Consider the following 27160-nt stretch of genomic DNA (forward strand, 5'->3'; position numbering starts at 1 on the left):
AGCCCACAATTTTGGTCCTTAAAAAAAGTATATATTTATTATGGTAGGGGAAAAGAAGGGGTATTTTTGACAAATTGCACCTTTTCATTTGATCCAATCACAGGGGACAGAGAAACACCTAAAAGTGATTTTTTATTTTGTTTTTAAAATTTTATTTTCTCAGAACCGAACCAATCAATCTGCTGAGGCCATCACATCAAAAAAACGAAAGGCAGATTGAGGAGGGCCATCTGACCGTCCATTTGGCAGCATCTGATTGGCAGACAATTACGGAAATCTTAAACCCTTGGGCCTCGTTTCTATCCGCTTCCTATTGGCCCACGCGTTAACTGTACCTCCCCAAAATGCACACCTCATCCCCTCGATTTTTGAGATCACCATTAAAAATAAACTTATTATTAATTATTTGCAAAAGATTAATGTCTTAGATCTAGCTTTTTGCTCCATTAGATTTTGAAATCTGCGGACGTGAAAGAGAGCATCGCTATAATTGACATCTATATAGTTTTTTCGAAGTTAGAGATTTAAACTTACAATTATTGATTTGTCGTATTAATGAGAGATTTAAACTTACAATTATTGATTTGTTGTATTAATAAGGAAAAATAGACTTGTGAAATTTAATAACTAACCCTAAATTCTTTCTTTATTTTTCTGAAGAATTTTACTTTGAAAAAATATGGTTCATATATAATGGTGTAGAGGTTCGGAATCAAATTCACAAAAGGTTTATTAACAAGAAAATCAAATTTCACAAAGTTGATTTTAAAATTAGGGAATTAAGAGACGTTAGTGTGATATGGGCCTAAAAAATATTCCGATGAAACTATGTTAGAAGTGATTGCTGAAGAAATTTTAATTACGAGTTCACATATGTGCTCATACCTTAGTGTCGATCAATGTTTGAGATTTAGCTTAGTAAAAACTTAAAACTTAGAGAGATCGTGATCATATGATGATTTCGTTGACTATCTCGTGAAGAGTACTTGCTCGGCCACTTAAAGATGTGCATATTATTGGAACAAATGAGACTATGATAAACTAAGTTTCAAATGGGATGAGGTAATAAAAATGATGAGGACTTAAAATACTCACAAATATCAGAAACTCTTGGACTCATATTGCTATAGCAGAAATTTTTCTTTTTTGTAACTAGTAAAAATTTTTACCCACATTGATTGATTGTATAACATAGGTATCTATATATCTTAAAATAAACATATAAATCAAATATGGTTTCAACTCCTTTTTCTTTTTTTCTTTTTTTACTTGCATAATCAATTTTGTTAGGATCTCAAAATCAATTACCAATTTAATCAAAAGGTACCTTCAAACAAATTTTAATTAACAATGATATGTTAGTAAACTCATAATTTCCTTCACATTTCTAACCTAACATCTAAACAAAAAAATAATAATAACTACATTTATTTCAAAAAAAAATTAATGTCCAAACAAAATCACAAACTTAATACAAAAAATATATTATATAATTCTTATTTCGAGAGTTAACCTCTTTCCTTTTCCTTTTTAATTATAAAAATTGATTAAATAACATATCATAGGTCGGAAATTTATTGTCTGAGCTAAAAGGAAAAAAAATATATAAATATATAAACGGTTAGAACTATCTTTTAACCAAATTTGACAACAGAGATTAGATAGATTTGTACAAAAATTAAATAACAAAAAAGTAACCGAAATATAAATATATAATATTAACAAAAAAAAGGAACAAAAATATGTATATATATATATTAAAAAAAAAAAGAAAAAAAGGGAGGAAACAGAAAGTGTGGAGCTAGTAGACATTAGAGGAGGGGAGGTAGAGAGCATACGTGGCAGGGCGTGGGCTTCTGTAGCCAACACATCTCAAGCTCTGATTGGTCCAGAGGTGGGGGCCAATCATAATCCTTCTCCCCTGGGCCCCACCCCACAATTAATGGAAAAAAAAAACCGCCACGTTTCATGTTTGCCCACCCAATGGGTCTGTGCGCTGTTCGAAGGTGTGCACTCAACGTGTCTGAACTGCACCGCCACGTGTCCCCATCACTCCCTCTTATATAACTTCCCTCATTTGCCCTCCGCTCCCCACCTCTGAACTAACATTCTGCACAATGGACGCCAGAGGAGGTTGCTGCATCGCCCGATATGTCGCCGCCACCGCGCACGACATGTCGAAGGTCGACAGGATAATGCTAAAGTTTCGCCCCATCGCGCCCAAGCCGGCGGTTTCCTCCGCGTCGGCGCCGGAGAAGTCCGAGCCCGCCGGGAAGAGCGGCAGGGGGAAGAGGAGTAGGCACGTCAAGGAAGCGGGGACTAGGCGGTGTAATAGTAGGAGGAAGAAGGTGTCACCGTCGGCGGATCAGAAAAAGGCGAGCGGCGTCGTTTTGAACCCGGTGGTTCCGACGTTGACGCTTCTGCCGGAGACGCCGGAGCGGAGGGAGTCGTGTTGTGGAAGGAACGCGCCGGTTTGGCTGAGTTTTGAGGGGGGGAGTAATCGGAGGAAGGGAGAGGGATTTGTGGCGGATCGGGCGGCGGCGGTGGTGGCGGTGCCGGAGCCGGTGAGGATGGTGCCGTCGTGGGTGACGGTGGAGCGCGTGGCGGAGACGTGGGTGGAGGGGGATGGGGAGGGCTTGGGGTGTACGGACGAGGAGAGGAGGAGGAATCTGGAGAGGGACACGTGTCCCGGGTTCATATCGGACGGTGGAGGGAAGGTGACGTGGACGAACGGGGCGTATAGAGAAATGGTGGGAGGAGGGAAGGGGGAGGCGGTTAGGGTTTGGCTGGAGATGAAGGAGACGGCGGAGGAGCGGTGGCCGGCGTTCACCTGCAGAGTCAAAGTGCAGTACCGGTGCCGGTGGGGGAAGGAGGAAAGAACCTCGTTGACGGTGCCGTGTGACGTCTGGAGAATGGAGGGCGGAGGCTACGCGTGGCGCCTCGACGTCGGGGCGGCGCTCAGTCTCGGCCTCGGCCGGTGACCCGTCGTCGGTGACCGGTCCGAGTTTTATTTGGAGGTTTTCACAGAATTGTAAATAGGGCTTTCTTAGGGCTGAGGTTTTCCATTGCACTGAAAATTAACTGTGTTTTTTTTTCTCTTTAAATTCCAATCCCTACCCCTCGAATCGTGACCCTCTTTCTTGCTCTACTCTGTAAATATTGGAATTTCCAACTTGTTTGAGAATATATTGATTTTTGAAAAAAGATAAATGTTGAGAGGATGTTGTGTAATTAGTAATATGCTTTCTAGATGATTATTATTATTTTTTTTTCCACAGTTTATTTAGTAGAAATTTGACGAAAACTGTATTGCAGGAATTTGACAGGTATGGTTTCAAAATTAATGCTTATTTATTTATTTGAGTTAGATCTTGAAATTATTGATATATAGATAAAGTTGAAAACTAAGAATAATGTTTAGGATAATTTTAATGATAGTTTAGAATTCATAACAATAAGAATGAAATTTAAGAATAAATTAAGATAAATTTTTTTACTGCTCGAATTGAATGAGGCTTAATAAGTTGAAACTCACTCTCCCAATTTCTTTAACTAAAAAAAGATAATTTTTTTATACTTTATTGAGGAGTAATAATAATAGTGTTATTTACGTCTTGGCATGATATTTTGTTATACCATTGATACAGTTTCAGTTTAGGTGGATAACCCATGTAATTAGGTAAAGTTTTGTTTTATTCATCCTAAGATTTAATGAATGGTTGGAATACTTTTTGTAATTGTTTCTTCAAAATTGGAAGAATAGTGTAATATAGGTTTAAATTGTTAGAAAGTAATAATTTTTGTCCATCTTGGGTCCAATTGTTTTGGTTCATTTATTTTGTTTTTTCTTAACACAATAAATTTTAATTTATTTTTTAATGCAACATATTATTGAATATATTTTTTTGAATATAATTATAGAGAAATTATATTAAAACTTTACAAACAAAGATCAAAGTACAGTACAAAGAAATAACATTTGAAACAAAGATCAACTATAAGTAAAAAAAAAATAACATTTGAAAAATACAAATATATTATAAGACGACTAAAATAAACCAAAAGTTAAAATTATACCAAAATAAAAGAAAAATAAGTGAAAGAAGTAAGATGTAACGTTCTATATAAAATAGATATCTTTGTTTATATTAACTTTTTCACCTATCTAATCGGTAAACAGTAAAACTTAATACTGATCTAGAACTTTTTTCTCCTTTTACTGTAATTTCTCGTACATATCAAATCACTTTTGTCTTTTTTAAAATTTAAACATAATTTTCACTTATTTGTTTTAAAAAATAATTGTTTGATGTGGCATATTCTCTCATCAAATAATTTTTATTTTTATTTTCCAAACACATCTCTATATTTATATAAAATATGTTCGGCACCTTTTGTTGTCATATCAAGAAAAAAAAGGAATATAACTATGTCTAATATATACACATGCTTCTAAATTATTGTGTTAATAAGATATAAATAGTTATTTATTAAAGTATTTTTATAATTAACCACATATTAGAATTTTGAAGTAGACTAACAAAATATATATATATATATATATATATATATATATATATTTTTTTTTTTTTAACTTCTGTTATCATTTTCATCCCTATGTTCCACTTATACCTAACATGCAAGACTAATTAAGAAGTCTTATCCATTTAGATGAGGAAGTTTTTATTTTCCTTGGCACTAAAGACTTTTATAAATATGGATAGTTGTATAATGTCATTTTCATTTCTAATCCATAATTAATTTTAAACGTCATCTCTTCTAATTTTTTAAATGAGAGGAGATTTTAGATCTTTTATTTTTTATGGGAGTTCGAACTTCCGACCTCAAAAGAAGTACGAGAATTCAAATTTTGAAGTTCAAGAGAAGAACTACATGTCAATTACGATTGAGCATAATTGACGAGGGGATTATGGGAGTTTGAATCTCAAGAGAATTATGGGAGTTTGAATTTCGACCCGAATAGAAGAACTAGATATCAATTACGGCTGAGTATGGTGTGGCGAGGGATTTAAAAGCTTAATCTTTTAAGTTCACCAACTCTTAGATGGAAAACTTAATAAAATAGTAACCTTTTATGATTGGTGTGTTGGGGCATGCAAAATATTTCCTATAATAGTAAGGTGAGGCGACATCATGGAATATAATAAAAGATTAGTTTCGTAACAATATTCAATAATTTCTATTCAACATTATAAATATTGAAGATTTGGCACCAAAAAATACTTTTTGTTTTTCACTAAAATTATTAATTCAAGGTCCCATATATTATTCTTGTTTGGGGCCTTAAAAGTTAACCCGACTAAAATAATGAGTTTGGGTCTAATCATTGGTTTGATTATGTTTAATTAATCTAAGCTCCTCCTCCGTACATCCATTATAAAAACTTGACTTTCATACACTCAAAAGATTCGTTTTTTTTCCTTTCTAATTAAACAAAACAGAGCAGAAGAGAAGAGGAGAAAACAGATCTTCAAACGAATCATATTATTACTTTTATCAGAAAAAAATATTCCCAATATGCACAAAAGCTATGAACTTAAATTAGTCTAAGTACAAAACAAAAGCTTAAAAAAAAAGAAATAAAGAAAAAGGAAGAAGCTAAGCCTATGTTGAAGAATCTTCTCTCTAAAAGAATTGACAAATAAGGAAGAAGTGTAAGATGATGATCTAGGAGTAGAATTTGAAGCTCTTAGCTTGAAGAATGATCTGCCTCAGTGCTCCAATGGGGGCCAACACCATCAATGTTACTCCAACAACGATGCATATCTGAGATTGGAATTTCACAAAACCATATAATATAATCAGATTTTGATCTGATGTTTGTGTTTTCATATAATATAAAGTTTTTATTTGCATTAATATTTGAATTTAATTAGAATTATATGTGGAGAGGGAGTGTTTATGTTACCCAATTAGTAAACCAAGATAGGCTGTAGCGTCTTGGTTTCTTGATGGCAAGCCACATAATGCAAGGCAGCTGCAAAAACACACATGATCATAGATATGTATTAGAAAGCTTTGGATTATTCATTGACATTTTCTCAAAGTGGCAATGGTGTTATGAACAAAGAAGGATTAAACTTACATAGTATGTTGTGGGAGCAAATGCGAAGCCTCCAAAAAAACTGAGAAGTCCGCCGAAGAATGGAAATGTCATCGCAACAAACATTGTAAATGCTACAATAATTCATCACACATAAATTAGAACGTTTTTGTTAAATTTTTTAATAGTAGTTAACAAAAGATGAGTACTAACTGATAAGCATACGTACCAACGTAGATGGTTCGAGTGGTGAAACGAAGGCACCCAGAGGGCCTGAACTTCATCTTCTTGACCAAGAATGATTCCATCATATCAAACACTGGCATTGCAAACACCTGCATGACAATGCAAACTCATGATGAATAATTGAAGACAAAGATAAACATTTCCACTGAATCTAAAAGTTTAAAGTAAGGTTGAAACCTGATAGCTGCCAATGACATGAATAACAACAAAGAGATTAGCAGCAATAATGAGCCAGCGGGGTCTGTCAAGGGATAGGAGGATGTTGTCTTGGACAGAGTCGCCAAAGACCCAATAGCCAACGAGGGCGACGGGGAAGTAGCAGAGGGCCACCACAAGGTACGCCACAATCACGCCTTTCCACATGGGCTTCGTGGAGGGCCGCTCTGGGGTCGACGGGATCGTGGCCTGAATCTCCAACACCACATTGTGTCCGGCAAACGCGAACGCCACATCTCCCAACGCAGAGAAGAAGTTGAAGACGGTGCCTGCGGAGGTCGAGGCTCTGTGGCCGTAGCTCACGTCAGGGAGCGGCCCCTTGTGCGCAGAAGCCACCCAAGCAATGGTCGAGTAACTGCATGTACAAATTAAAACCAAACACATCAAGAGACTTGACAAGGTTTATAAATATAGTAGCAGAGGTGGGTGAATGGAACGAACCTCAAGGACATGACGGCGGCGGCGAGGGAGACGAGAGTGATGGAGTTGAAGCTGGGGAGGTGGGAGAGGAAGAAGTGGACGGAGGCGAAGATGATGATGAAGTAGGTGGACTTGATGGGGCGGCAGCCATGGCAGGCGAGGTCGTGGATCTTCTTGAGGGAGTTGCCGCCGGTGATCATGTAGACGATGTTGACGCCGACCTCCACCATCAGCTGCTGAGGGACAACCACCCACAAGCCCAGCTTCGGCCCAAACGCCTCCTGACCCAGCTCGTGGTACCGGTCGAACCTCTTCCCTGGCACTGCCTCGTGCATCTCCACCATTTGCCACAGCGTGTACAGCGTTATTATCCACGACAGCACTATCACCGCCACTCCCGGTCCCCTGTATGTAACATCATTTTTTTAATATTTTCTTTCATTTTCAACCAAACAATACAATGCCAATACTTATACTTATACTTAGATTAGCTTATTCAAATGATGTCTCATCATTAATAAGAATTCAATACTTATTTAGTCATTTCAGAAATAGAAAATAAGTTATCATCAGCATAGAGTTAAATATTGTTCTATATTAATCATGTCAATTAATGATGTGAGGTCTTTTTTTAATACGATATGTAGAGTGGGAATCTAACTCACAACCTCTTAATTTGAGATAAATGTCAATTACTGCTAAATTTTTTTTTTTTCAAAATAAAAGTATCAAGAAAAATTATTAGTAATTATTCGAAGTCTCCAACAAAGCTTAGCATGACTATTTCCACTTATTTTTAGAATTTAGGGTTTAGTTGCTAAGATTAGAAGATGGGAAGAAATACGTTTAAATAAAATCTAATACTAGCTATCACGCATGCAATTTGGAGAGATTTCATGCACAAAACCACATACGAAATGAAGCCAACGGTAATCTCTCCGATTTGTCAATGTTTGTTATTTATTTTGTTATAAACTAAAGTAAAACCCTAGCGCAAGGAAATTAGGGCTAGGGGCAGAAATCGATAGAAAAAACGGCGTCTTACGTACCATCCGAGCTGCGACATGGCGTAAGGAAGACCAAGAACTCCGGCGCCGACCATGGCGGTGACATTGTGGAAAGCAGAGTACCACCAGTTTCCGTTCCTCGATTTGGTGATCGGAAGCCAATCGTTGAGATTTTGATCGTTCACCTCAGATTGCGGCCGCTCCAAATCTCCTTTGTTCTCCATTTCTCTTTCTCTCTCTCTCTCTTCAGATTTCTTCAGTACTATTGGTTTCTCACTCTACAGAGTTCAGAATTCTGTTAGTGAACAAATCGAGAGGTCAGAAGGGGTATTTATAGGCGCTACCTATAACCGAATCCTCTTTGGGTATTTAATATCCTAATCAAAATAGGTTTCCTACTTCTGTTATCTAATTTTATTAGGATAACTTTTTTCCCCTTTTTAGTACAACTAATTTAATTAGGATAATTCAAGCGAGTTTTATTTAAGTCAATTATATGTAGATATACGTTTTTTTTTTTATAATTAATACATTATATTAGTTGATGTTTAGAGAATTTTGATTTTATTTTCGTTATTTAATTTTGTTTTGGGTTTTTCGTTTGATGAAAATTTAAAAACTTAATGCTATAAAAGTATTGTTATGAGTGGATTAAATTAAAATGTAAAATTTCTAATTAACTCGTGGGAAGGATTCGTTGAGGATTATCCTTAATTATCTCAAGGAATCAGATTTGATTATTATTATCATTATTATTACTACTACCCATTTAAAAAAAATTTAATTTATTAGGTTTTTTATTATTTTAATCATTAACCATCAATTATATAAAAATATTTAATAAGTTTGATTAATATATTAATATAGAAATTATTAAAATTTTGTGAACTAGCATGCCTAGGTCGGTTGGCATTCTTTAAAAAATAGATTAAATAACATATTGAGCATTTTTACTTTCAAATGGATTATAATTTAGTTTCTAAACTTTTAGTTAGTAACAACTCAATCTCTATAATTTAAAATTTGTAACAACTAACATTCTAGTCTCTAAAAAAAATTTCATTAAAATTAAGAACGATAATAATAATTTAATATTTGTAATTTATAAACACATTTGGTATTTGTGTTTATGATAAAGACTAAATTATAACGTACGGTTAATGATTAAATTATTACCAATTTGAAATAGCAAATACTAAAACTTCAAAAACTAAAGTTAAAAATTGCATTGTTACAAATTAAAGTTTAAACACTGAATCATTACTTCAACTAAAAAGGGTAACAAAAAATATTTCTTAATCTTTAAAAAGAAAAAAACTCAGTCAACAGTTGAGTATTTAAGAATTAGGTATCTATTCTAACTTACAAATGTATAAGACTAAATTGACAATCCAAATTAATTCATAACTGATTTTGTTGTGAGTTCGATTTCTCGTCCCCACATCTTGTACTCAAGAAAATATTCTATTATTCGATATACCCTATTAAAAACCACAAAAAAAAAAAAAAAAATAGGAGAGCTTTTCTTTCTGAAGGACACTAATTCAAACTAAAAGAATCAATCAAGTACACAAATGAGAAAATTCTTATAGGACTTTCTTTTTGTGGTGAACCCTTTATCATCATTTACCCAAACACTGAATGAATTCTAATTTACAAACCATCAAGACTCAAAAAAGAGAGAGACAGAGAGAACAGTTTAATTGTGAGAAAGAGAATAAAAAAAAAAACTAAAACTATAAAAATACACGATTACAGAGCAAAAGACCACTGCAGTTGGTTCTGTGTTGCTGCTTCCATCTTTCTAAAAGAAAATCTTCACTGCTTGGACGCTTCAGATATTCCTCTATATCAAACCGAGATTGATCTCTTGGTTCCAAATAGGATTGATTTTGATAATTACCAGCTTTCTTAAATCTGCTTCCTAAATCTTCAACAACTTTCCCACAAACTCCAATGCCAACTCCAGGGCTCCAACTCCCTTGGCTGCTACCAGAATGGTTACTTTGATCCTGTCCATTCGTCGATTCCTACAACAAAAATCCCGACTTCTAAAGGTTAGAACGAGAGAACCTGAATAGTTAGACTCCTAGTTTGATTGAATTCCTACACCAAATTTGAGTATAGCTCGACAATTAAAGGTATATATCATCAATCAAAAGGTCGGTAGGTTAGCAATTCAAATCCTGATCATACATGTTGAACTTAAAAAAGAAAAAACTTGACTGGGTTCTTACAAATAAGACATTTCTAGGCAGAAACTATCAAATATTCAAAGAAGATTGCTTTCAGATTGCTCATGGATTAGATTATACTTTACCTGATTAACATCCCATGGAAAAGTTTGTGGAGTCATAGGTGGTTCGCTCGTATTCTTTCGAGGGTAAGAAGAAGCATCATTACTGGTTTCCCATTGCAACCATGGAAGTAGGACACCATCCATTCCAGGAGGAACGTATTTGCTGACTGCTGGAACTTTGAAATTTGGTTTCGTTTTTCCCCCTAAAGATGAACTGGTGTCGCTTCTGTCACCATCAAGAGATGAAATATCTGTATCTTCGACATTGGAAATGAAGTCCTCGATGTACTTTTCCGCCTCCTCACTCAATCGTTTAGACATCCTGTTCCGGTCATTGCTCCTCTGAAAGATAGAAACAGAAATAATCATCAAGATTACAATTGTTTCAGGGGATTAAATGTTATTTGTTAGAGGAACCGTGGAAGTAGGTGATGTAGGAGATTCCGAGTTCCCGATTAGAGGGACTGGATTCTAACTTCAGGTGGAAGTAGGTGATATAGCCCAATTAATCTAAATTAATAAAAATTGTAAAACGATCCCAGAAGTGTCCCAAGTTTGTGTTCTAACTGTGTCCTTGTTGTGTCCCCGACATTTTTTATCCTTGATGAGAAAATAGAAACAGACACTTATTCAGATGTGTTTGATATTCGTCACAAAAGTTCCTCATATTGAACTAATATTGGAGTGTTCATGTTCCCAGATGAGAACAATCATTTAAAAAATCTTGATTCTGTAATTTTTTCAAAGTGAAAACAAGAATCAAAGCACCTTTCTAATTCGTGGGGAGTTCTCTGCAACAACATTCTTCAGGTCAGAAGGCAAATTTTTAACCATCTTAGGAAGTTGTTGACCACGTTGCTCCTCCAGCACCATCTTAGCCAATGAATCTCTGCGCTTCTCTGACTGTCAAGTCAGAAAGGTTTTTGGTCACCATCAGAACATGTAATGAATCACTTAAAGGATATAAGAATTTGTAATAGAACGCCAGAGAAGAAAAGATACAGATAAAGAAGTGGAAGAGAAACTAAAAGGTAGATGAACCCCCAGAACTCGCAACTGAAATTTTCTGCCAATGTCAGGGCAAGTCTGATACAGATTTTCATAAAGAAAACTTCAGGATGAATCACAAGAAAACCACTAGAATCATTACCTGTTCTTGTTTTGTCGAATAATTTCTTGTAAACGGAGATGTCTGCTGAAGAACACCAGAATCATTTGAATTCAAGTCATCACTGAAAGTTCCAACAGACGAATTTCTGTTCACCATTTCCTGCATTATTTGAGAGGAATTTTCATAGAATCTAGGTAAAAGATTAGGATAACTTAGTCCACAATAAAAACAATTTGCTATTGCAGAGTATAACAAAAACCACTGAAAAAGATGTCACAAACCTGCTCGAGTTCCACCCTTATCTCTTCCACTGCATGTCTAAGTTCTTTCCGCATTGCTTCATACAAGCCATTGTCAACAACATCCCCATTTGCCTGCTTTACCTGAAAGATATGAAGTGTACCAGACATGTAATGATGGAAAATGTTTAGCATTGATATGTATAACTTTCGATTTCAGAGGAATGGACCTTTCTTGCATAAATCGTTCGAATAGTCTTCTCTACTCCGTTATTACCGAAGTAAGCATCCTTCCCCTCATCATCAGTTAGAACTGAGGACTGGCTCTGTAATAGGAATTGGTCATAAAAAGGGGGGAAACCACATAATGCAAACCCTCCTCCCCATCCCCAGCAACGAGTGAATACAATATACAGTGATTAAAAGGGGGAAGAGCTTACTGAATAACCATCATGGCACTTAAAATCATTCTGGCTAAGAGACCTTCTCAATGTTGGTCTACGGTTTGAATCATCAGCCTTATGGGGTATCGGCTTCTGCTTATTTCCGATGCCAAAGCTCTTTTCTTTGACACGAGTTCCAGAATTCTGAGATCGATCAAGATCACTCTGTGTTTGAAAATTTTCATTGGGTAAGTACAAGAATTACCGAGCCCATTTTCCACAAACCATCAAAACACAAAGTTTTCTTTTATCAAAATCTAATTGCACCTACCCTCCACATTGAACTAGGGAATTTATTAGAGAAGAATGAACACAATAGTTTTTCCTTAAAGAAAAATTAGAACTGTTATAGCAATTTATTCTTGGGAAACAAATATGTCGATCTTACAAGCTATAGTTAAACCATCAATTCTACCGAAGGCAAACTCATAGAATACAACAGTATCCGCATGTAGTTCATAAGCTTACCATTTCTACATAATATTTGGAACTCAAGCTTCCACAGTAGAATATTGGACGGTTTTACTTATTTTTGTCTTAAGCTTCTACAAAAACAAAATCAACTATGCTTCCGACCTCAATTGAATTCTTATTGATGCAATGTCTAAGTAGGAAATTATTCAAACTAGAATCGAATTGGGGGAAAATGGAACGAATATTCACCTCCGAGTCGCTAATCTGGTAGCGAACCACTGAGACAGAGCGCCTTCTTCTCGAATTAGTTTCGGGAACCACTTTTTCCCCACCAACGCTATAATTGGGTCTTCCTTTGCCATCGCTACCACTGACGCTAGTCTTAGAGCAACCGTGTCTCGATACCGACCTCCCTCGTCTATGCGAAGCTGCGGCGACATTCGTAGCACCACTTGACTCGGAGTTCCGCGCAGCAGAGCGCCCTCGATCACCAGAACCGAAGAATTCGACGGCTAAGTCATCGAGACTGATCTCAGGGAATCCCGAGCCTCTCGACGTGTTGACAAACCTACCTCGCCGCGCCGGGGCCTCATCGAAGGCCTTGTCCACGGGAGACGACGGCATAGGGTGGGAAAATCGGCTGAGACTTCGAGAGCGGCGGTGAATCGAGCTCCGATTGGTGGAAGTGGAGTCATCACCAGAAGCCGCCGGTGCTCCGATCGGCGTCCGTTTGGTCGTAGATTTGAAAGCAGAGGACGCCATTTCTAAGAAGATCAAAGAAACAGTGGAAGCTTTTGAAATCTAAAACTCGGCATTTTGAGCAGTCAAAGGAAGTCCATTGGAGGTCCTGCTCGAAAAAAAATAGTTTCAAAAAAGGAGAGAGAGAAGCAAATAACGTGATTTGGCGGAGAGATCGAAATCAAATGGGATTTGAATGTGGTAGCTGTGCTGTTGTCATATGCTCCACGGTGGCGCATGAATTTAATAAAGAATTACATAGTAATTTTCAGTATTTCAAACACACACACACACACATATATATATTTAAATCACAGTCCTTCCACTTTTCAAATTTTTTCATTTTGGTTCTAAGCTTTCAAAATATCTATTCTTGCTCTTTTAACTTTTAAACTTGTCAATATAATATCTATTCCTGCTCCTTTTAACTTTTAAACTGTCAATATTTGTCCTTAAAATTTTGAGATGTCTATTTATATTTATTTTAAAGCAAAGCAAACATAATCAGTAGTAATTGATATATATTTTCAACCAAAACATTATGAATTTAATTCCTCACCCCACATGTTGTAATAAAAAAAAACTTGTCAATAATTGTCTTTAAAATTTTGAAATTTTATTCTTTCTCAAGTTCAACCATCTGGGATATATACACTAATGAATTGAAAAACGTTCCACCAATTAATTGAAAAGCTTAGTAACTATATTTATCCTTACTTCAAAATTTCAAATATGTATACTATCTTATTGTTGTGAGTATGTATTTTAACCACATAAATTATAAATATGAAAATTACACATTTTAATTGGTAATATAATATAATAATTTGTTGAAAGTTGAAATAGACATGTTCAAAATTTAAGAATGAACATGATTACTTTTAAAAAGTTCAAAAATTAAAATAAATATTTTAAAAATTTAAGAACGATACAACTTGTAGAATTTCAATCCTATTATTATTATTATCATTATCCATCTCTAACCATTATGATTATATTGTTCGACACATCGGTCCTTAATTAGCCTATTAATTTTATAGATCAGTACAATGACAAGCAAAAAGTAAGAAACTGGATACATAAACTTTTAAATTTTGAGTTATTTTTTTCCCTAAGGTCAGGTGAAAATTCGAAAATTCGACCCTCCAACATTTTGGTTGAGTTCATGGAGAAAGACTATTTATAACGTAATAAAAAAATTCATTCTTGAGTGAACTATTAATTTTCAGTTCAATACTAAGAGGATTAATGGATAGATTAACGTCCATGAAATCTATGACATAACATCCAATTTCCTTGGATATCATAATGCTAACAAAATAGTAGATAACATCGGATCGTCAATAGTCTAAAACTCAATATCCATAACTCAAATTTACGAATATGTCGACGGGAATTATAAATGAAAGCATGGATATCTTCACTCATGAAGAACAAAATACAGGGTGAAAATTGAAGTCACAGAACAGAACTTTCAGAAAATGGAAGTTCACAGAATAAAGAAAAGCCTGAAAACTCTTTTATTTCCCAACTCATGGATGGAGCCTCAAGAAAAGCTGAAGGAGAAAGCTACCGGCACTCGATGAATGCATCTTATCTTAATTGACAGATGCGACGTGAACAATCAAGTCAATAACACGAGTACTGCAAATAAAGATCGGATCAGAAATGAGCCTCATCAAGCGATCCCCATCAGCATATAATCGCAGAAATGGCAAAGCTTTGTATATTACCTGTAGCCTAACTCGTTGTCGTACCACGCGACGAGCTTCACATACTTTTCGTTCAGGGCAATCCCGGCCTTGGCGTCGAAAATACTTGACCTGGATGGTTGCAGAGCAACATGACTTAGAAATAATAAAGCCATCTTTTATAATATATCGATCAAGTCTCCAACACGTCAAAGCTACATAGACTCGACATGACCTTTTGAATGTTAAATTGGCGAGCTGTTTGTGCATTCGGGCTAATGGATGCAGCAGGTTAGTTTGGAGTTAGAATGTTCCTTCGTAGAATTCTTAACATCGAGATCACAGACTTTATTTTACTATTATAGAAGTAAAGGAACTTTATTATAATGCCAAATTCTTCAAATTCATACAAGTTTAAGCGTGAAAAAATGAAACCATACCTGTTGTCACCAACAAAATCAGTGGACACCACCTCATCCTCGGTGTAACCCAAAATTCCTTTCAACTTCCCCTCAGACTCCTCCCTAAGAACCAACAAAGAAAAAATGAATCGAAGGAAGATAATATTTTCTTCAAACGACGAAAAGGCACCAAAAAGCAAAAACCGGTTGTTAGATGGTAAACTAATAATTTGATTTTGAATGAAGTGAAGAACCGTATCCTTACTTGATGGCAGCTTTGATGTCTTCATAAGACGCTGGCTTCTCCAACCTCACTGTAAGGTCAACTACCGAGACATCAATAGTAGGAACCCGGAAAGCCATTCCGGTCAATTTTCCATTCAGTGCAGGCAGCACTTTGCCGACAGCCTGAACGAACACAGCAATCAGGACAGACAGACCTTAGATAAGCTAGGAAAGACCATATTTAAAAACAAGAACAGTAAAACTCATCAATCATCAATACCTTGGCAGCTCCAGTACTGCTAGGAATGATGTTGAATGAAGCAGCTCTTCCACCTCTCCAGTCTTTGCTAGACGGTCCATCAACAGTTTTTTGGGTGGCTATATGCAAGAAGTTAACAGAAAGAAAACAAATTGAGCACACCAGATAAATCCTCTAAAGTCAAATATCAGCTAATACTAATGGTCTTATATCTATGTTTTGCCAAAGATGGAAGACCCACCAGTCATTGAGTGAACTGTGGTCATCAAGCCCTCAACAATGCCAAATCTATCGTTAATTACCTGCAATTTTTTAAAATGTTTAAAGAATCAGATGGTTACCTCCACCCCATAGCCAAGAATGTTGAGGAAGTCCCACAATTTATAAAGAAATTCTACCTTTTCAAAAATAATGAATTACAAGTCACAGGAGTCGAAAATAACCTTTGCAAGAGGAGCAAGACAGTTGGTGGTGCAGCTAGCATTTGATATGACATCAAGTTCTGGTTTGTACTCTTTCTCATTGACTCCCACAACAAACATGGGAGCATCCTTGCTGGGAGCTGAGATGATAACCTTCTTTGCACCACCCTGCACCAAATTATGAAAACATTAGCCAAAATGAATGCCAAATGCACGTGTTTGAGTTGAATCAGTCAGTTTGATTACTGATGGATTCTAAAGCAGTAGAAATTAACTAATGAATATTATCTTTTATTCCACCTAGAAGAAAAAATAACAAAAAACATGAAGATTCAAACTTGAACTATTATTCTCAGATTAACAGAAGTAATCAATTAGCTACTTTTTCAAATCTACTATTAAGTTTAGATGACAAAAGATAAACTATAAAGTTTACACCATATAACTAAAAAAGATTTAAATTCTATTCTAGATTCAAAATTCTATTCTATTCTTGCTATTACTTTTTTAGAAACATTATTTACCAAAAGCTAACCTATACATCTCATTTATTCATCCAACTCATCAATAAATGTCTACAGGCCATGTATCTTAAGCCACTTGATAGGTCAGGTGTCAAATTTTCAGAAAAAGAAATTTAAGTTAGTCAAGGAATTTATAGACACCTCACCACGTGTTAGGTAAGGAAGCATAATAGTTTTTCGTGCAAAGTTTAGAGACTAAAAAATAACTGAGAGTTATTTCTTGAAAGCTTAGAAACCAATATGAAATATATAGAAAAGTTTAGACACCAAAATAGGATTTTCTTTTTATTATTATTTTTTTCAGAAACGAGAAAAACATATTCAACAGCTCGATAAAATAATATTTCCAAGAAAATGATTATTAAAATAAATAAATTATATATATAAATAAAAAGCCCACATGCAGAAGAGATAACAACCTTCAAATGCGCAGCGGCTTTGTCTTTGTCTGTGAAGACACCAGTGGACTCTACAATATACTCGGCTCCGGTCTCAGCCCACGGGATCTCCTCCGGATTCCTAAAGTTATATTCAATTCAACATTCAATTATCAGTTCAAAAGAAACTCTCAAATCTTCAAATAAATCATTACTTGGGAAGTGGACAAACTGTGCTCTTTTGTTACCTGATGCCAAAAACAGTAACAGCCTGCTGACCAAAGAGAAGGGTCTTGGAATCCTTGACCTTCACATCTTGGTGCTTCCACTGGCCATGAACACTGTCGTACTTGAACATGTAGGTCTACTCCACCAAACAAACAAAAATCCATTAAAAAAAATCCACCACAATCACAACAACGGCTAGCAATTGTTTGTCAAAAACACAAAGCAAATTCTGAATCAAAAGACTAAAGAGAGTAATAGTACCATGTAATCAGTGGTGATAAAAGGATCGTTAACAGCAACGAGTTCAACATCGTTTCTCTGCAGAGCAACCCTCGCTACCAACCTCCCAATCCTTCCAAATCCTGTTTATTCATTTCCGCAACCATTAAAACCAAAAACAGAAAAGAAGATTACTCAGATCTAGGCCATTCTAATCACTTCAAACAAAAAGGAGGAATCCGATGCAGTACCATTGATTCCAATCTTGACCTTGGCTGCAAATCAACGCGAAAGAACAATCAGAAAAGGCTGTGTCAATAAGTAGAAATCACTTCAGAAAGTAAAAGAACAAAAAACCATACCCATTGGGAGGAGATCTGCGGCGACTTCAAGAGATAAGGCGAGAAGTGAAAAGCGTGCAGAGTGAGTACTGACTGAGAATGCGAGGGGTTTTAAACTCCAGAGAAAAAGGAAGCGACAAGAAAGAGGAAACGGCGGTCGGTGGAAATAAGGGGATAACTGGCACAAAACGGAACGGTAATGTATGGTCCCGTAGAGGTAGTTGAAATGGCGAGCCTTGGAAAGTGGGCAAAATAATTAAGGTCTGAAAGTGGTGGGTCAATGTCCACCTTCAAATGCTTGGTTGTAATGTAGCGTAGTTTTTGAATTCGAGAGGGTCTCCGATTCCCCTCAAAGAAAATTGCAGGCTAAGGGCTATGGCAGCGACTGATAGTGATGTAGTGGCTGTGGCTCTAGATATTCCACAATTTTGTGATATTCAATAAATTTATAAAAATTATGGGCATAATGACGTAGGCTATGAAAATATGACATTGATATTAAGATTGAGTTTAACACATAAAAGTGGAGATTCGAACGTCCGCTTTAACCAATCCAACTATATCAGTCATGTCCCATATTTGTGTACGTTTTTGTTGTATTAAAAGAAATAGATGAAACTTGAACAAAGGCCAAAGAAAAGAGAGAAGATGGAAGGTTGGAAAAAGCATAATCTATTTCGAGTTTGGAGTTTTTGCTTGCTACATCAAAAACATTACACACAAGGGGGTGAAGAATCCACACCTCATAATCACAACAAAAAAGAACAGACAGCAGTACAACTTAAGAACTTGAAAGAAATCACCGGCTGGCTTGAAAACTCTTATTTTATTTCATCATATTCTCACTCAGCGCTGAGTCTCTAGTACTGGAAACAAGCAACAAAAACAAACCATGGAAGCTGAAACCCTCTATCATCAAGCCAAGTCATCTTACTGGGTAGATGCAACATGGACAATCAAGTCGATAACACGAGAACTGCAAAAAGAAACAAAAAAACAAAAAAAGTTGGGGTTCGTCATGAGACATACATCAAAAGTTGTGGGTATGCCAGAAAATAGAGATTTCGGTTGAAAGATTGTTACCTGTATCCTAATTCATTGTCGTACCACGAGACAATCTTCACAAAGTTGTCGTTCAATGCAATTCCAGCCTTGGCATCGAAGATGCTTGACCTGTTATAGTTGCATAACATTAGATACGGATGATAACGAATTAGAAGCAACACCAAAGAATAAGAACAGTTAAGGATGTGAATCCAAACCTGGTGTCACCAACGAAGTCAGAGGACACAACATCGTCTTCAGTGTAGCCCAAAATTCCCTTTAATTTTCCCTCCGACTCTTCCCTAAGAACCACAAAGAACGAATTTACAATCACTCGGTAGTTATATTATATGATATCCCAGGAGTTGAATAACCAGGGCAGTTTTTAGCAAGTATATTCAGACAACATTATATCCTTACTTGATGGCTGCCTTAATATCCTCATAAGAAGCCTTCTTTTCCAACCTCACTGTAAGATCGACGACAGAGACATCGACGGTAGGAACACGGAAAGACATTCCGGTCAATTTTCCATTCAGTGCAGGGAGCACTTTGCCAACGGCCTAAATAGAAACAGATAGGGAAGGACCTTAGTTATGCCTAAAGCAACAAGAGGCAAGATAAATATCAGATGGCGTGCACTAGAGTATAAGATTCAATACCTTAGCAGCTCCAGTGCTGCTAGGAATGATGTTAAATGAAGCAGCTCTTCCACCTCTCCAGTCTTTGCTAGATGGCCCGTCAACAGTTTTTTGTGTGGCTGCAAACAAAAGCGTCAGTTAGAAACAAACAATATTGAGTATATTAAGAAAGACCCTCAATACAAATAGTCTAAATCATCCAGAGACTCACCAGTGATTGAGTGAACAGTAGTCATCAGACCCTCAACAATTCCAAATCTGTCGTGGATAACCTGAAAATTTTCGTAAGAAGTTAATTTACAATGTTAAGGACTATTAATAACGGGAATTACGACAGGGATTAACAGTCACAAACCTTGGCGAGAGGAGCAAGGCAGTTGGTGGTGCAGCTAGCATTAGAAATAATGTTAAGCTCTGGCTTGTATTCCTTCTCATTGACTCCTACAACAAACATGGGGGCATCCTTGCTGGGGGCAGAGATGATAACCTTCTTAGCACCACCCTGCATCAGTTATTAAGACAAATATTAGCTAAGATGAACAAAGGATAGGATTGATATATGCTAATATTGAAATTTTAGCTAACCATTGTATTGTTAATCCCAAAAACGTTAAATGACACTGACGGAACATTAGAAAGCATAAAAAATGATAAAAGATAACCTAGAAGAGATCTAACATAACGTTCTTAAATTAACATCAATAGAAGTGATGACAGAAGAAAACCACCTCGTCTTGTAAGATAGACGTTAGGATCTATGAAAAATTAAAGAGCTGACTACTTCTGAAGAAAGCATTAGAACTGAAACAACGTTTCTCAACCAAAAATAGATAACAGTGGGGGAAAAAAGGGACAGAGGAAACGCCAAACCTTCAAATGAGCAGCAGCCTTGTCTTTGTCTGTGAAAACACCAGTGGACTCAACAATGTATTCGGCTCCGGTCTCGGCCCATGGGATCTCCTCTGGGTTTCTAAAATCATAATTTATTCAACACTCAATCGGTTGCAAAAGATCTCTAATATCAAAGAAAATTAACGATTTGAAACTGACAGATTACGATACCTGAATCCAAAAACAGTGACGGCCTTCTCATCAAAAAGAAGGCTCTTAGAGTCCTTCACCTTCACGTCGCCATGCTTCCACTGGCCGTGAACACTGTCGTACTTGAACATGTAGGTCTGCTCCACCAAACAAACGGAAAAACCATTCAAAATCCACTAAAATAAGAACGAGAAGCAGTTCATACAACAACTTCACTATTTTCCCGAGATCGATCACAAAACAAAGAAAAACTAAACGTGCAGAAATTCACAATACCATGTAATCAGTTGTGATAAAAGGATCGTTAACGGCAACGAGTTCCACATCGTCTCTCTGTAGAGCAACTCTAGCGACCAACCTCCCGATCCTTCCAAATCCTGGTTTTTCATTTCCACATCAGACAAACACAAAACATGAAAGAATACTGATCAGGTCACACACCTTGAAATCAGTTCAAACAAGTTCTAAAGAAATGAATCGAGCTAGTAGTAGTACCATTGATTCCGATCTTGATCTTGGCTGCAAATCAACGCAGAATCCAACGATTAAAAAAAAAAAACAGAGAGAGAGATCAGTCAGTCAAGACAACAAACACGGTCAATCATCCAAACGAAACTTAAAACGGAACATAAGAAATCCAAAACTCAAAAGAAATTTAGAAGAACAAGGCGTATACCACCCATTGGATTGGAGAAAAAGTTAAGAGATGGTCTGAAACTTCGAGAGAGAAAAAGAGTACTGAAGAGGCGAATACTGAATATGAGCTGTGGAATGGGGGCGTGGGGGTTTAAATTCAAAGCAGAAAGGAGACAGGAAACCGGAATTGCCGGTGGTATTGAGGCGATAAATCTATGGTCCGTGCTGCTGAATCGGTGATCGTTGAAAAGTGCGCTAGAATTTTAGGTAAAGCAGGCAGAGTTTCCGTGATCGTGAGCAGCTTCATCATCACTCACTGTCTCATGTGTCTTGTGGGCCTCCGGCCCAGAGTTCTAAAATGAATGGCCCTTTTCCCAGGCCCAATCAATTATAGAAAAATTCATCATCGTCCTAAATATGTTGTTTTTGTACTATATAAGATTCGAACTCGGATCTATACAAAAAGATTGATTCGAACTCACGATTTATTGGTCAAAAATATATGTCATAACAAGTTAAGCTATGATTTAATTGACAAGAAAGAGTACACAATTTGGATTTGATTGTAATAATCTATATTTCGTGACCTTGATTATAGTGTAATTTATGGGTGCATTTTGCAATATTTAAATATTTAATTACAACAATCTCCATAATTTGTAGGGCAATTGATCAAATTGAAAGTTTAAATATATGATTGTAACAATCTCTATAGTCTAGAGGCGTGGTTTTTCCAATTTTTCCTTTCATTTAAAAATCTTGTTCTAGTTTTTATTCTATTTTAATTTATAAAGTTTTAACCTATTTATTCAAGTCTTTCAACTTTTGAAAAATATTTATATTATTTTTTCTGCATTTATTTTTTTGTATTTTAACACAATAAAAATACAAAACATGTCATGACTAATTGCTAGTTGACTCTTCCTTATATATAAATACTTTTAAAGAAACCCAAATTTCTTATATATAAATACTTTTAAAAGAAACCCAAATTTCTTCTTCTTGTACTAAAAAATGTCAAACAGTTTTCCCAATTCAATAGCATTAATTCTTCGTTATTCTTTTTTTTTTTCTTAAGCAAAATTCTTCGTTATTCATGATTATGACTTACACTGATACACTGAATATTATATATATATATATATATATACACAAATGGAAAAAGTATATATTTCAGAAATTTTTCTTGCTGGCGTCACATGGCACTCCTCTAATAAATAAATAAAGCCACATTTAAAATAAACAATAAGAAGTAAACTTTTATATTTTACATTAATTATATAACCTTTTTTTTTTCGCAAAGGAAAATTATATACAGTAGATACACCAACTTCTTAATGGGGGCCTCGTGTCAACCGGAACCGGGAACCGGGAGCTTTTTAAATATTCAAAAAAAATAATGTAAAAAATAAATTGTTTAAATAATATTTTTGTTCGTATAACTCTGGTTTTATCCTTTTTTACTATCTACATTTAAAATGTCTATTTTGATATTTGTTTTATCCTTTTTTACTATCTACATTTAAAATGTCTATTTTGATATTTAAACGTTCAAAATATTGTGTTGTACGAAAAAAACGAAATAGTGATTCGTTGATATTGTCACAGATGACGTGGTAAACGTTTAAACGTGGTTGAAAATAATTTAAATTGTAATTGGAAAAAAAAAAGAAGTTAATATTGGGTAGCCACTAGCCAGATGTCTTTTTCAAAGTAACAGAAGAGCACCGAACATGCAGCCCTCTATTTCTAATTTAGGGTTGACTTTTTTCTCTTTTTTTTTTTATAACATAATTTAGGTTATGACAAATATAGTATCTGTTTTTTTCAAAGAAAAAAAATCATTTTATGTTAATTTTGGAAGGTATTTTAGATTTTATTTTTTATTTTTGACCATATGCTGTGGATGTCGCCAGCTGATTCGTAAGCATCTGTAAATGGCGGTCCAATGGTTTTTTTTTTAAAATATATATATTTATATAATTTAGGGGCATATTCCACTAAAAAAACTTGGGGGCATATAATTTGTGCTATTTATTTAGAAAAAGAAATTGTGCTATTTGTAAGCAGAATATGATACCAGTAGAATAAAGAGAATCCAATTTGTGTTTTCTCTAATCTATTTTCAAATGTTTAATAGTCTTTTGGAAAAATGGAAACTTTAAATATCGAGAAATGTCAATAAAATCAATAAAATATAGATAGATATTTAAAAACAAAAAAGAATTCTAACAAATATTTGAATTAACAAATAAGTAGATATTAATAATATGTTCATACTAATGATATTTTGTCAATTATTTTGTAATACTATAGATATGTCGATGCAAATCCATATATGAAAATATCAACATGTTAAAATGAAAACGAAATACTATCATAATGGCTGTTAAAAAAAGTACTTTTAAAAAAAAAAAATCAAAACATTTTTTCGACCAATACTTTTAAAAGAATTACTGGTTTAAAGTATAGGTAATAGAAATTCAAAGTTAGTACAAACGAAATCAAACATTAAAAATGTAGTTTATGTGGGGTTCAACTCATGATGGTCACCTACCTTATGAATAAATTCCTATGTATTTTCCGACCTCAAATGCTGTGGGGATAAACAGTTGTCTCATTAGATTAGTCGAAATACATACAAGCTAGCTCGGACAGTCACGACTATAATAAAAAAATAAAATATATTTTGTACGAGGTGGCATTAATGATGAGGTTGGAAGATTTCTATAAAATATGATGTATTTTCTCATCAGGAACTGTGGCGAGACTACTATATTAAAAAATAGATGATGTTATTCATGTAAGGATCTCAAAGGACAAATCTGTAGCCTTGATTTATACATACACTACATGCATTAAAATTTACACACAAAAACCAGAACTATCCACGAGAGGCAACAACTAATTCCTCATATTTGACTGTTAATTTATTCAAACTCCACCCGCCGCCAAAGAAAGACCACAGAGTTTCAAATAAAACAATTAAATTATGAATAAATTGATGGATTGAGTAAATTTAATTTATATATGATATTTAACAATATAGAATCGAGGAATGGTACCCCACTTCACATTTTCCGTGGAAAATGAAGATCAGATCAAGACTTTAGTTTTAGATGTTTCAAAGTTTGACAACAAAGTACAGTTGGAACATATTGGAATTTTGGAAAATATGTCTTATTTACCTGTATCATAATTTGTTGTCGTAGGGACAAGTTTCATATAGTTGTTGTTCAATGCTATTTGAAAATCGGAATTTTTTATGGTAGTGACGAGTAAATATTTGTCAAAACGTACATAGCTTAGCGGTAGTTGACATATATCTCCAACGATGTGAGTTTGATCTCCCGGATGTATTAAAAAAAAAAGAAGCAACGAGTAAATGTCTTGGGCTGAAGGCCCATAGTTGTAAGTAAATGGACTTCCTCGGCCCATTAAAACCTCGGGTTTCAGTGACGAACATGGGCTGGAATCTGAGGCCCAGAGTTGTAAGTAAACGGACTTGTTGTTAAGGCCCCAACCATTTCATTTTTCATTAAATATTTTAAATAATCAAGCCTATTTATCCACAAATTTTTTAAAACCTCTTCAACAACACTCTCAAATTCTAAGTCAAATTTAAAGAACAAACTCACATTTTTAGAAACTCTCTTTTTAACTTTGAAAATTTAACAAGGATTTTAAAACATACGAGTAAAAGTAGTATATAGAAGTAAACAAGTTTATTTTTAAATAGCATAAAACTAAAAAGAGAAATTTCACTACATAACATATTCAAAATTTCAAAAAATGTCACAAATTTCCTTTTTTTTTTCTTCCCCTTTTTCATATACAGTAAACTTTATATTGCACTGGAGTTTGATTTCGATTATGTGATATTTATAAAGTTTCAAACTTTATAAGAAAAATACATATTTATTTCATGTTGAAAATAATAGCACCAAATGCGCCTAAACTCATGGAAATAATAAACAATAATGAGCTAACCTTGAATTATATTTGAAGCAATATAAAATAGGCTAGCTGTATTTTAGAATGAATTCAAAGAATCTTTTTGAAGAGTATTAATTCGGCTCATAATTAATTAATTAAGTCAATAATGGAACTGAAACCCAAGAATCTTCGGTAGATTCCAAGACAAAGATCCAGACTGTATAATAAAAACAAACACCAATTTTTAACATATTGATAATTTGACAAAATACACCAAACAAACAAAATACCTAAGGGTAAAATTGTCTATTTTCTCACTACGGTAGGCAGGAGTGTTGATTCGAACTCACAATCTTTTGGACGGAGATAAATATCTTAATTGGTTGAGTTATGTTTCGATTCACGGTCAAAATTCAATTAAACTAAAAATCTGATAATGAAGTGAGATGAGAGAACAAAGACATTGAGAACCAACCAAAATTTTGTGTAGTGAAAATGGCGAACATCCCATTTTCTAAAGCAATGGCCCCTTGATGTTGAGAATTATGGGTTCATGTACTCTCCTTAAAGTTCATTGTCCATTACAATTATTACCAATCACCACACTTCTCTTATTGGCCCTTTGATGTTATAACTCTTGGTCGTTCTTTCCTCTAAGATGTAGACATTAATTTGCATATAGTTTTTGGGTCTTCAGCTTCTTTTAAGGAGTAATTTGTTCGACATGTTTGCTAATATTTTGTATAGATTGAAGGATTTTGACGACATTAATATTATTAGGGAAGAATATTGTTTTCAAAATACTATAGAAATGTTGAAGAAATGTCTAAATGTTGGGCATGAACAATTTTACTTAAGAATGAGTTTTTTTTTCTTCCAAGGCATTATAGACAAGTGGATAAAGCACACATATTACTCTTCTTAAGGTTAAATGTTTAAGTCCTCACACCATTATTTGATGTACTCGAAGAAAAAAAAGATAGGTTACTTTAACTTCTATAATTAAAGGAAAAATATTTAGGTGTTTTATATGTCAGCACTCATCCGTTGTTAACCACCATTAAATTTTTGACAAGTAGAAAAAGAAATGCATAAAAAAATTCTATTTTTCAAAAAACTAAAAAGCTATCAAATTTTTATTGATGGTTGGATGTTGATAACGCCTAAATATTGTTATAATTATGAATGTGTGGCCTAATAGGGTGAGATCGGGCTATTCAAAAATCACATGCAATAGGTCTTTTCATGAGTTGATACATACAATACCCCCATCTTTTAGAAATGAGATTCATGGGTTGATTTGATTTTTGAAAAGAAAGCCAAATGGTTTTATTGTTTGAAATCATATGATTAGCTCATAAATTAATGTGCAAAATCATTTATTTTTAAATATATTATAGAGAAGATGTTAACTAATTAATGATAGCTTCTTAATTTATTTATTTTTTATTTTGAAAGATTAAAAAACAAAGTAAATATATTTTTTTAAAGAGATGGTGCAACACCTAATTAAACAAGGCCAAAAAGAACACATATGATTTAGCATTTAAAAAGCATAGTTTGTTGATCTACCAATAGTTTAAATTAGTATTAGAATGTGTAATATGTTTAGTAAACTTTTAAATGAGTAGAAAATACTTTGAATTAACTATTAAATAAATATTTCTATTTCCAAAATTTTAATGATGTTTAAGTATGATTTTCAAAAGATATTATTCATGATTCAACGACACAAGTCGTACTAAATTCACCTATAAAAAAACTCTCTTGGAAGGTTTTTACAATAACACAATTACTGACGGTAATTGACGGTAATTGGATACTAATTTAAAGTATATATTTTGAGTTTCAACCTCTCCATCTAATTTTTTTAAGAATTAATTATAAGGTCATCCCAATCAAACACATTCTCAAAATTGAAAATACCTGATCCTAAGCTTTCACTTCAATGCATACATGCATCTTGACTCAAAATGAA

At 34.6% G+C, this 27160-nt stretch overlaps 5 protein-coding genes across 5 annotated transcripts; 1 reads left to right on the top strand and 4 right to left on the bottom strand.

Annotated features, from left to right (window-relative positions):
* Window positions 1-2074: 2074 nt before the first annotated feature.
* LOC148212569 (uncharacterized) lies at window positions 2075-3216 on the top strand. Its single transcript, XM_088121447.1, has one exon. It carries the CDS (start codon window positions 2118-2120, stop codon window positions 2979-2981), a length of 864 nt encoding a protein of 287 aa, XP_087977573.1. The 5' UTR covers window positions 2075-2117; the 3' UTR covers window positions 2982-3216.
* Window positions 3217-5506: 2290 nt separating this feature from the next.
* On the bottom strand, window positions 5507-8231 carry LOC111008962 (lysine histidine transporter 1). Its single transcript, XM_022281845.2, has 7 exons — window positions 7996-8231; window positions 6968-7351; window positions 6488-6881; window positions 6294-6399; window positions 6107-6198; window positions 5930-5998; window positions 5507-5787 (listed from the first exon to the last, which is right to left on the bottom strand). The coding sequence occupies exons 1-7, from the start codon at window positions 8175-8177 to the stop codon at window positions 5689-5691; spliced, it is 1326 nt and encodes a 441-aa protein (XP_022137537.2). The 5' UTR covers window positions 8178-8231; the 3' UTR covers window positions 5507-5688.
* Window positions 8232-9517: 1286 nt separating this feature from the next.
* On the bottom strand, window positions 9518-13423 carry LOC111008961 (uncharacterized). The gene is made up of 8 exons (XM_022281844.2): window positions 12709-13423; window positions 12043-12210; window positions 11833-11928; window positions 11645-11746; window positions 11403-11522; window positions 11021-11155; window positions 10274-10594; window positions 9518-9983 (listed from the first exon to the last, which is right to left on the bottom strand). The coding sequence occupies exons 1-8, from the start codon at window positions 13219-13221 to the stop codon at window positions 9690-9692; spliced, it is 1749 nt and encodes a 582-aa protein (XP_022137536.1). The 5' UTR covers window positions 13222-13423; the 3' UTR covers window positions 9518-9689.
* Window positions 13424-14541: 1118 nt separating this feature from the next.
* LOC111008960 (glyceraldehyde-3-phosphate dehydrogenase 2, cytosolic) lies at window positions 14542-18205 on the bottom strand. The gene is made up of 12 exons (XM_022281842.2): window positions 17906-18205; window positions 17795-17818; window positions 17586-17686; window positions 17345-17460; window positions 17139-17238; window positions 16217-16363; window positions 16015-16075; window positions 15795-15892; window positions 15555-15697; window positions 15329-15412; window positions 14931-15020; window positions 14542-14841 (listed from the first exon to the last, which is right to left on the bottom strand). Exons 1-12 carry the CDS (start codon window positions 17907-17909, stop codon window positions 14796-14798), a joined length of 1014 nt encoding a protein of 337 aa, XP_022137534.1. The 5' UTR covers window positions 17910-18205; the 3' UTR covers window positions 14542-14795.
* Window positions 18206-18540: 335 nt separating this feature from the next.
* Window positions 18541-21421, bottom strand: LOC111008959 (glyceraldehyde-3-phosphate dehydrogenase, cytosolic). The gene is made up of 12 exons (XM_022281840.2): window positions 21287-21421; window positions 21106-21129; window positions 20887-20987; window positions 20632-20747; window positions 20440-20539; window positions 19925-20071; window positions 19781-19841; window positions 19591-19688; window positions 19349-19491; window positions 19147-19230; window positions 18968-19057; window positions 18541-18860 (listed from the first exon to the last, which is right to left on the bottom strand). Exons 1-12 carry the CDS (start codon window positions 21291-21293, stop codon window positions 18815-18817), a joined length of 1017 nt encoding a protein of 338 aa, XP_022137532.1. The 5' UTR covers window positions 21294-21421; the 3' UTR covers window positions 18541-18814.
* Between the last annotated feature and the right edge of the window lie 5739 nt (window positions 21422-27160).

The sequence above is a fragment of the Momordica charantia genome (genome assembly GCF_013281855.1).
Source record: "Momordica charantia cultivar OHB3-1 chromosome 3 unlocalized genomic scaffold, Mcharantia_2.0 BLBB01000003.1, whole genome shotgun sequence".
Classification (NCBI taxonomy): domain Eukaryota; kingdom Viridiplantae; phylum Streptophyta; class Magnoliopsida; order Cucurbitales; family Cucurbitaceae; genus Momordica; species Momordica charantia.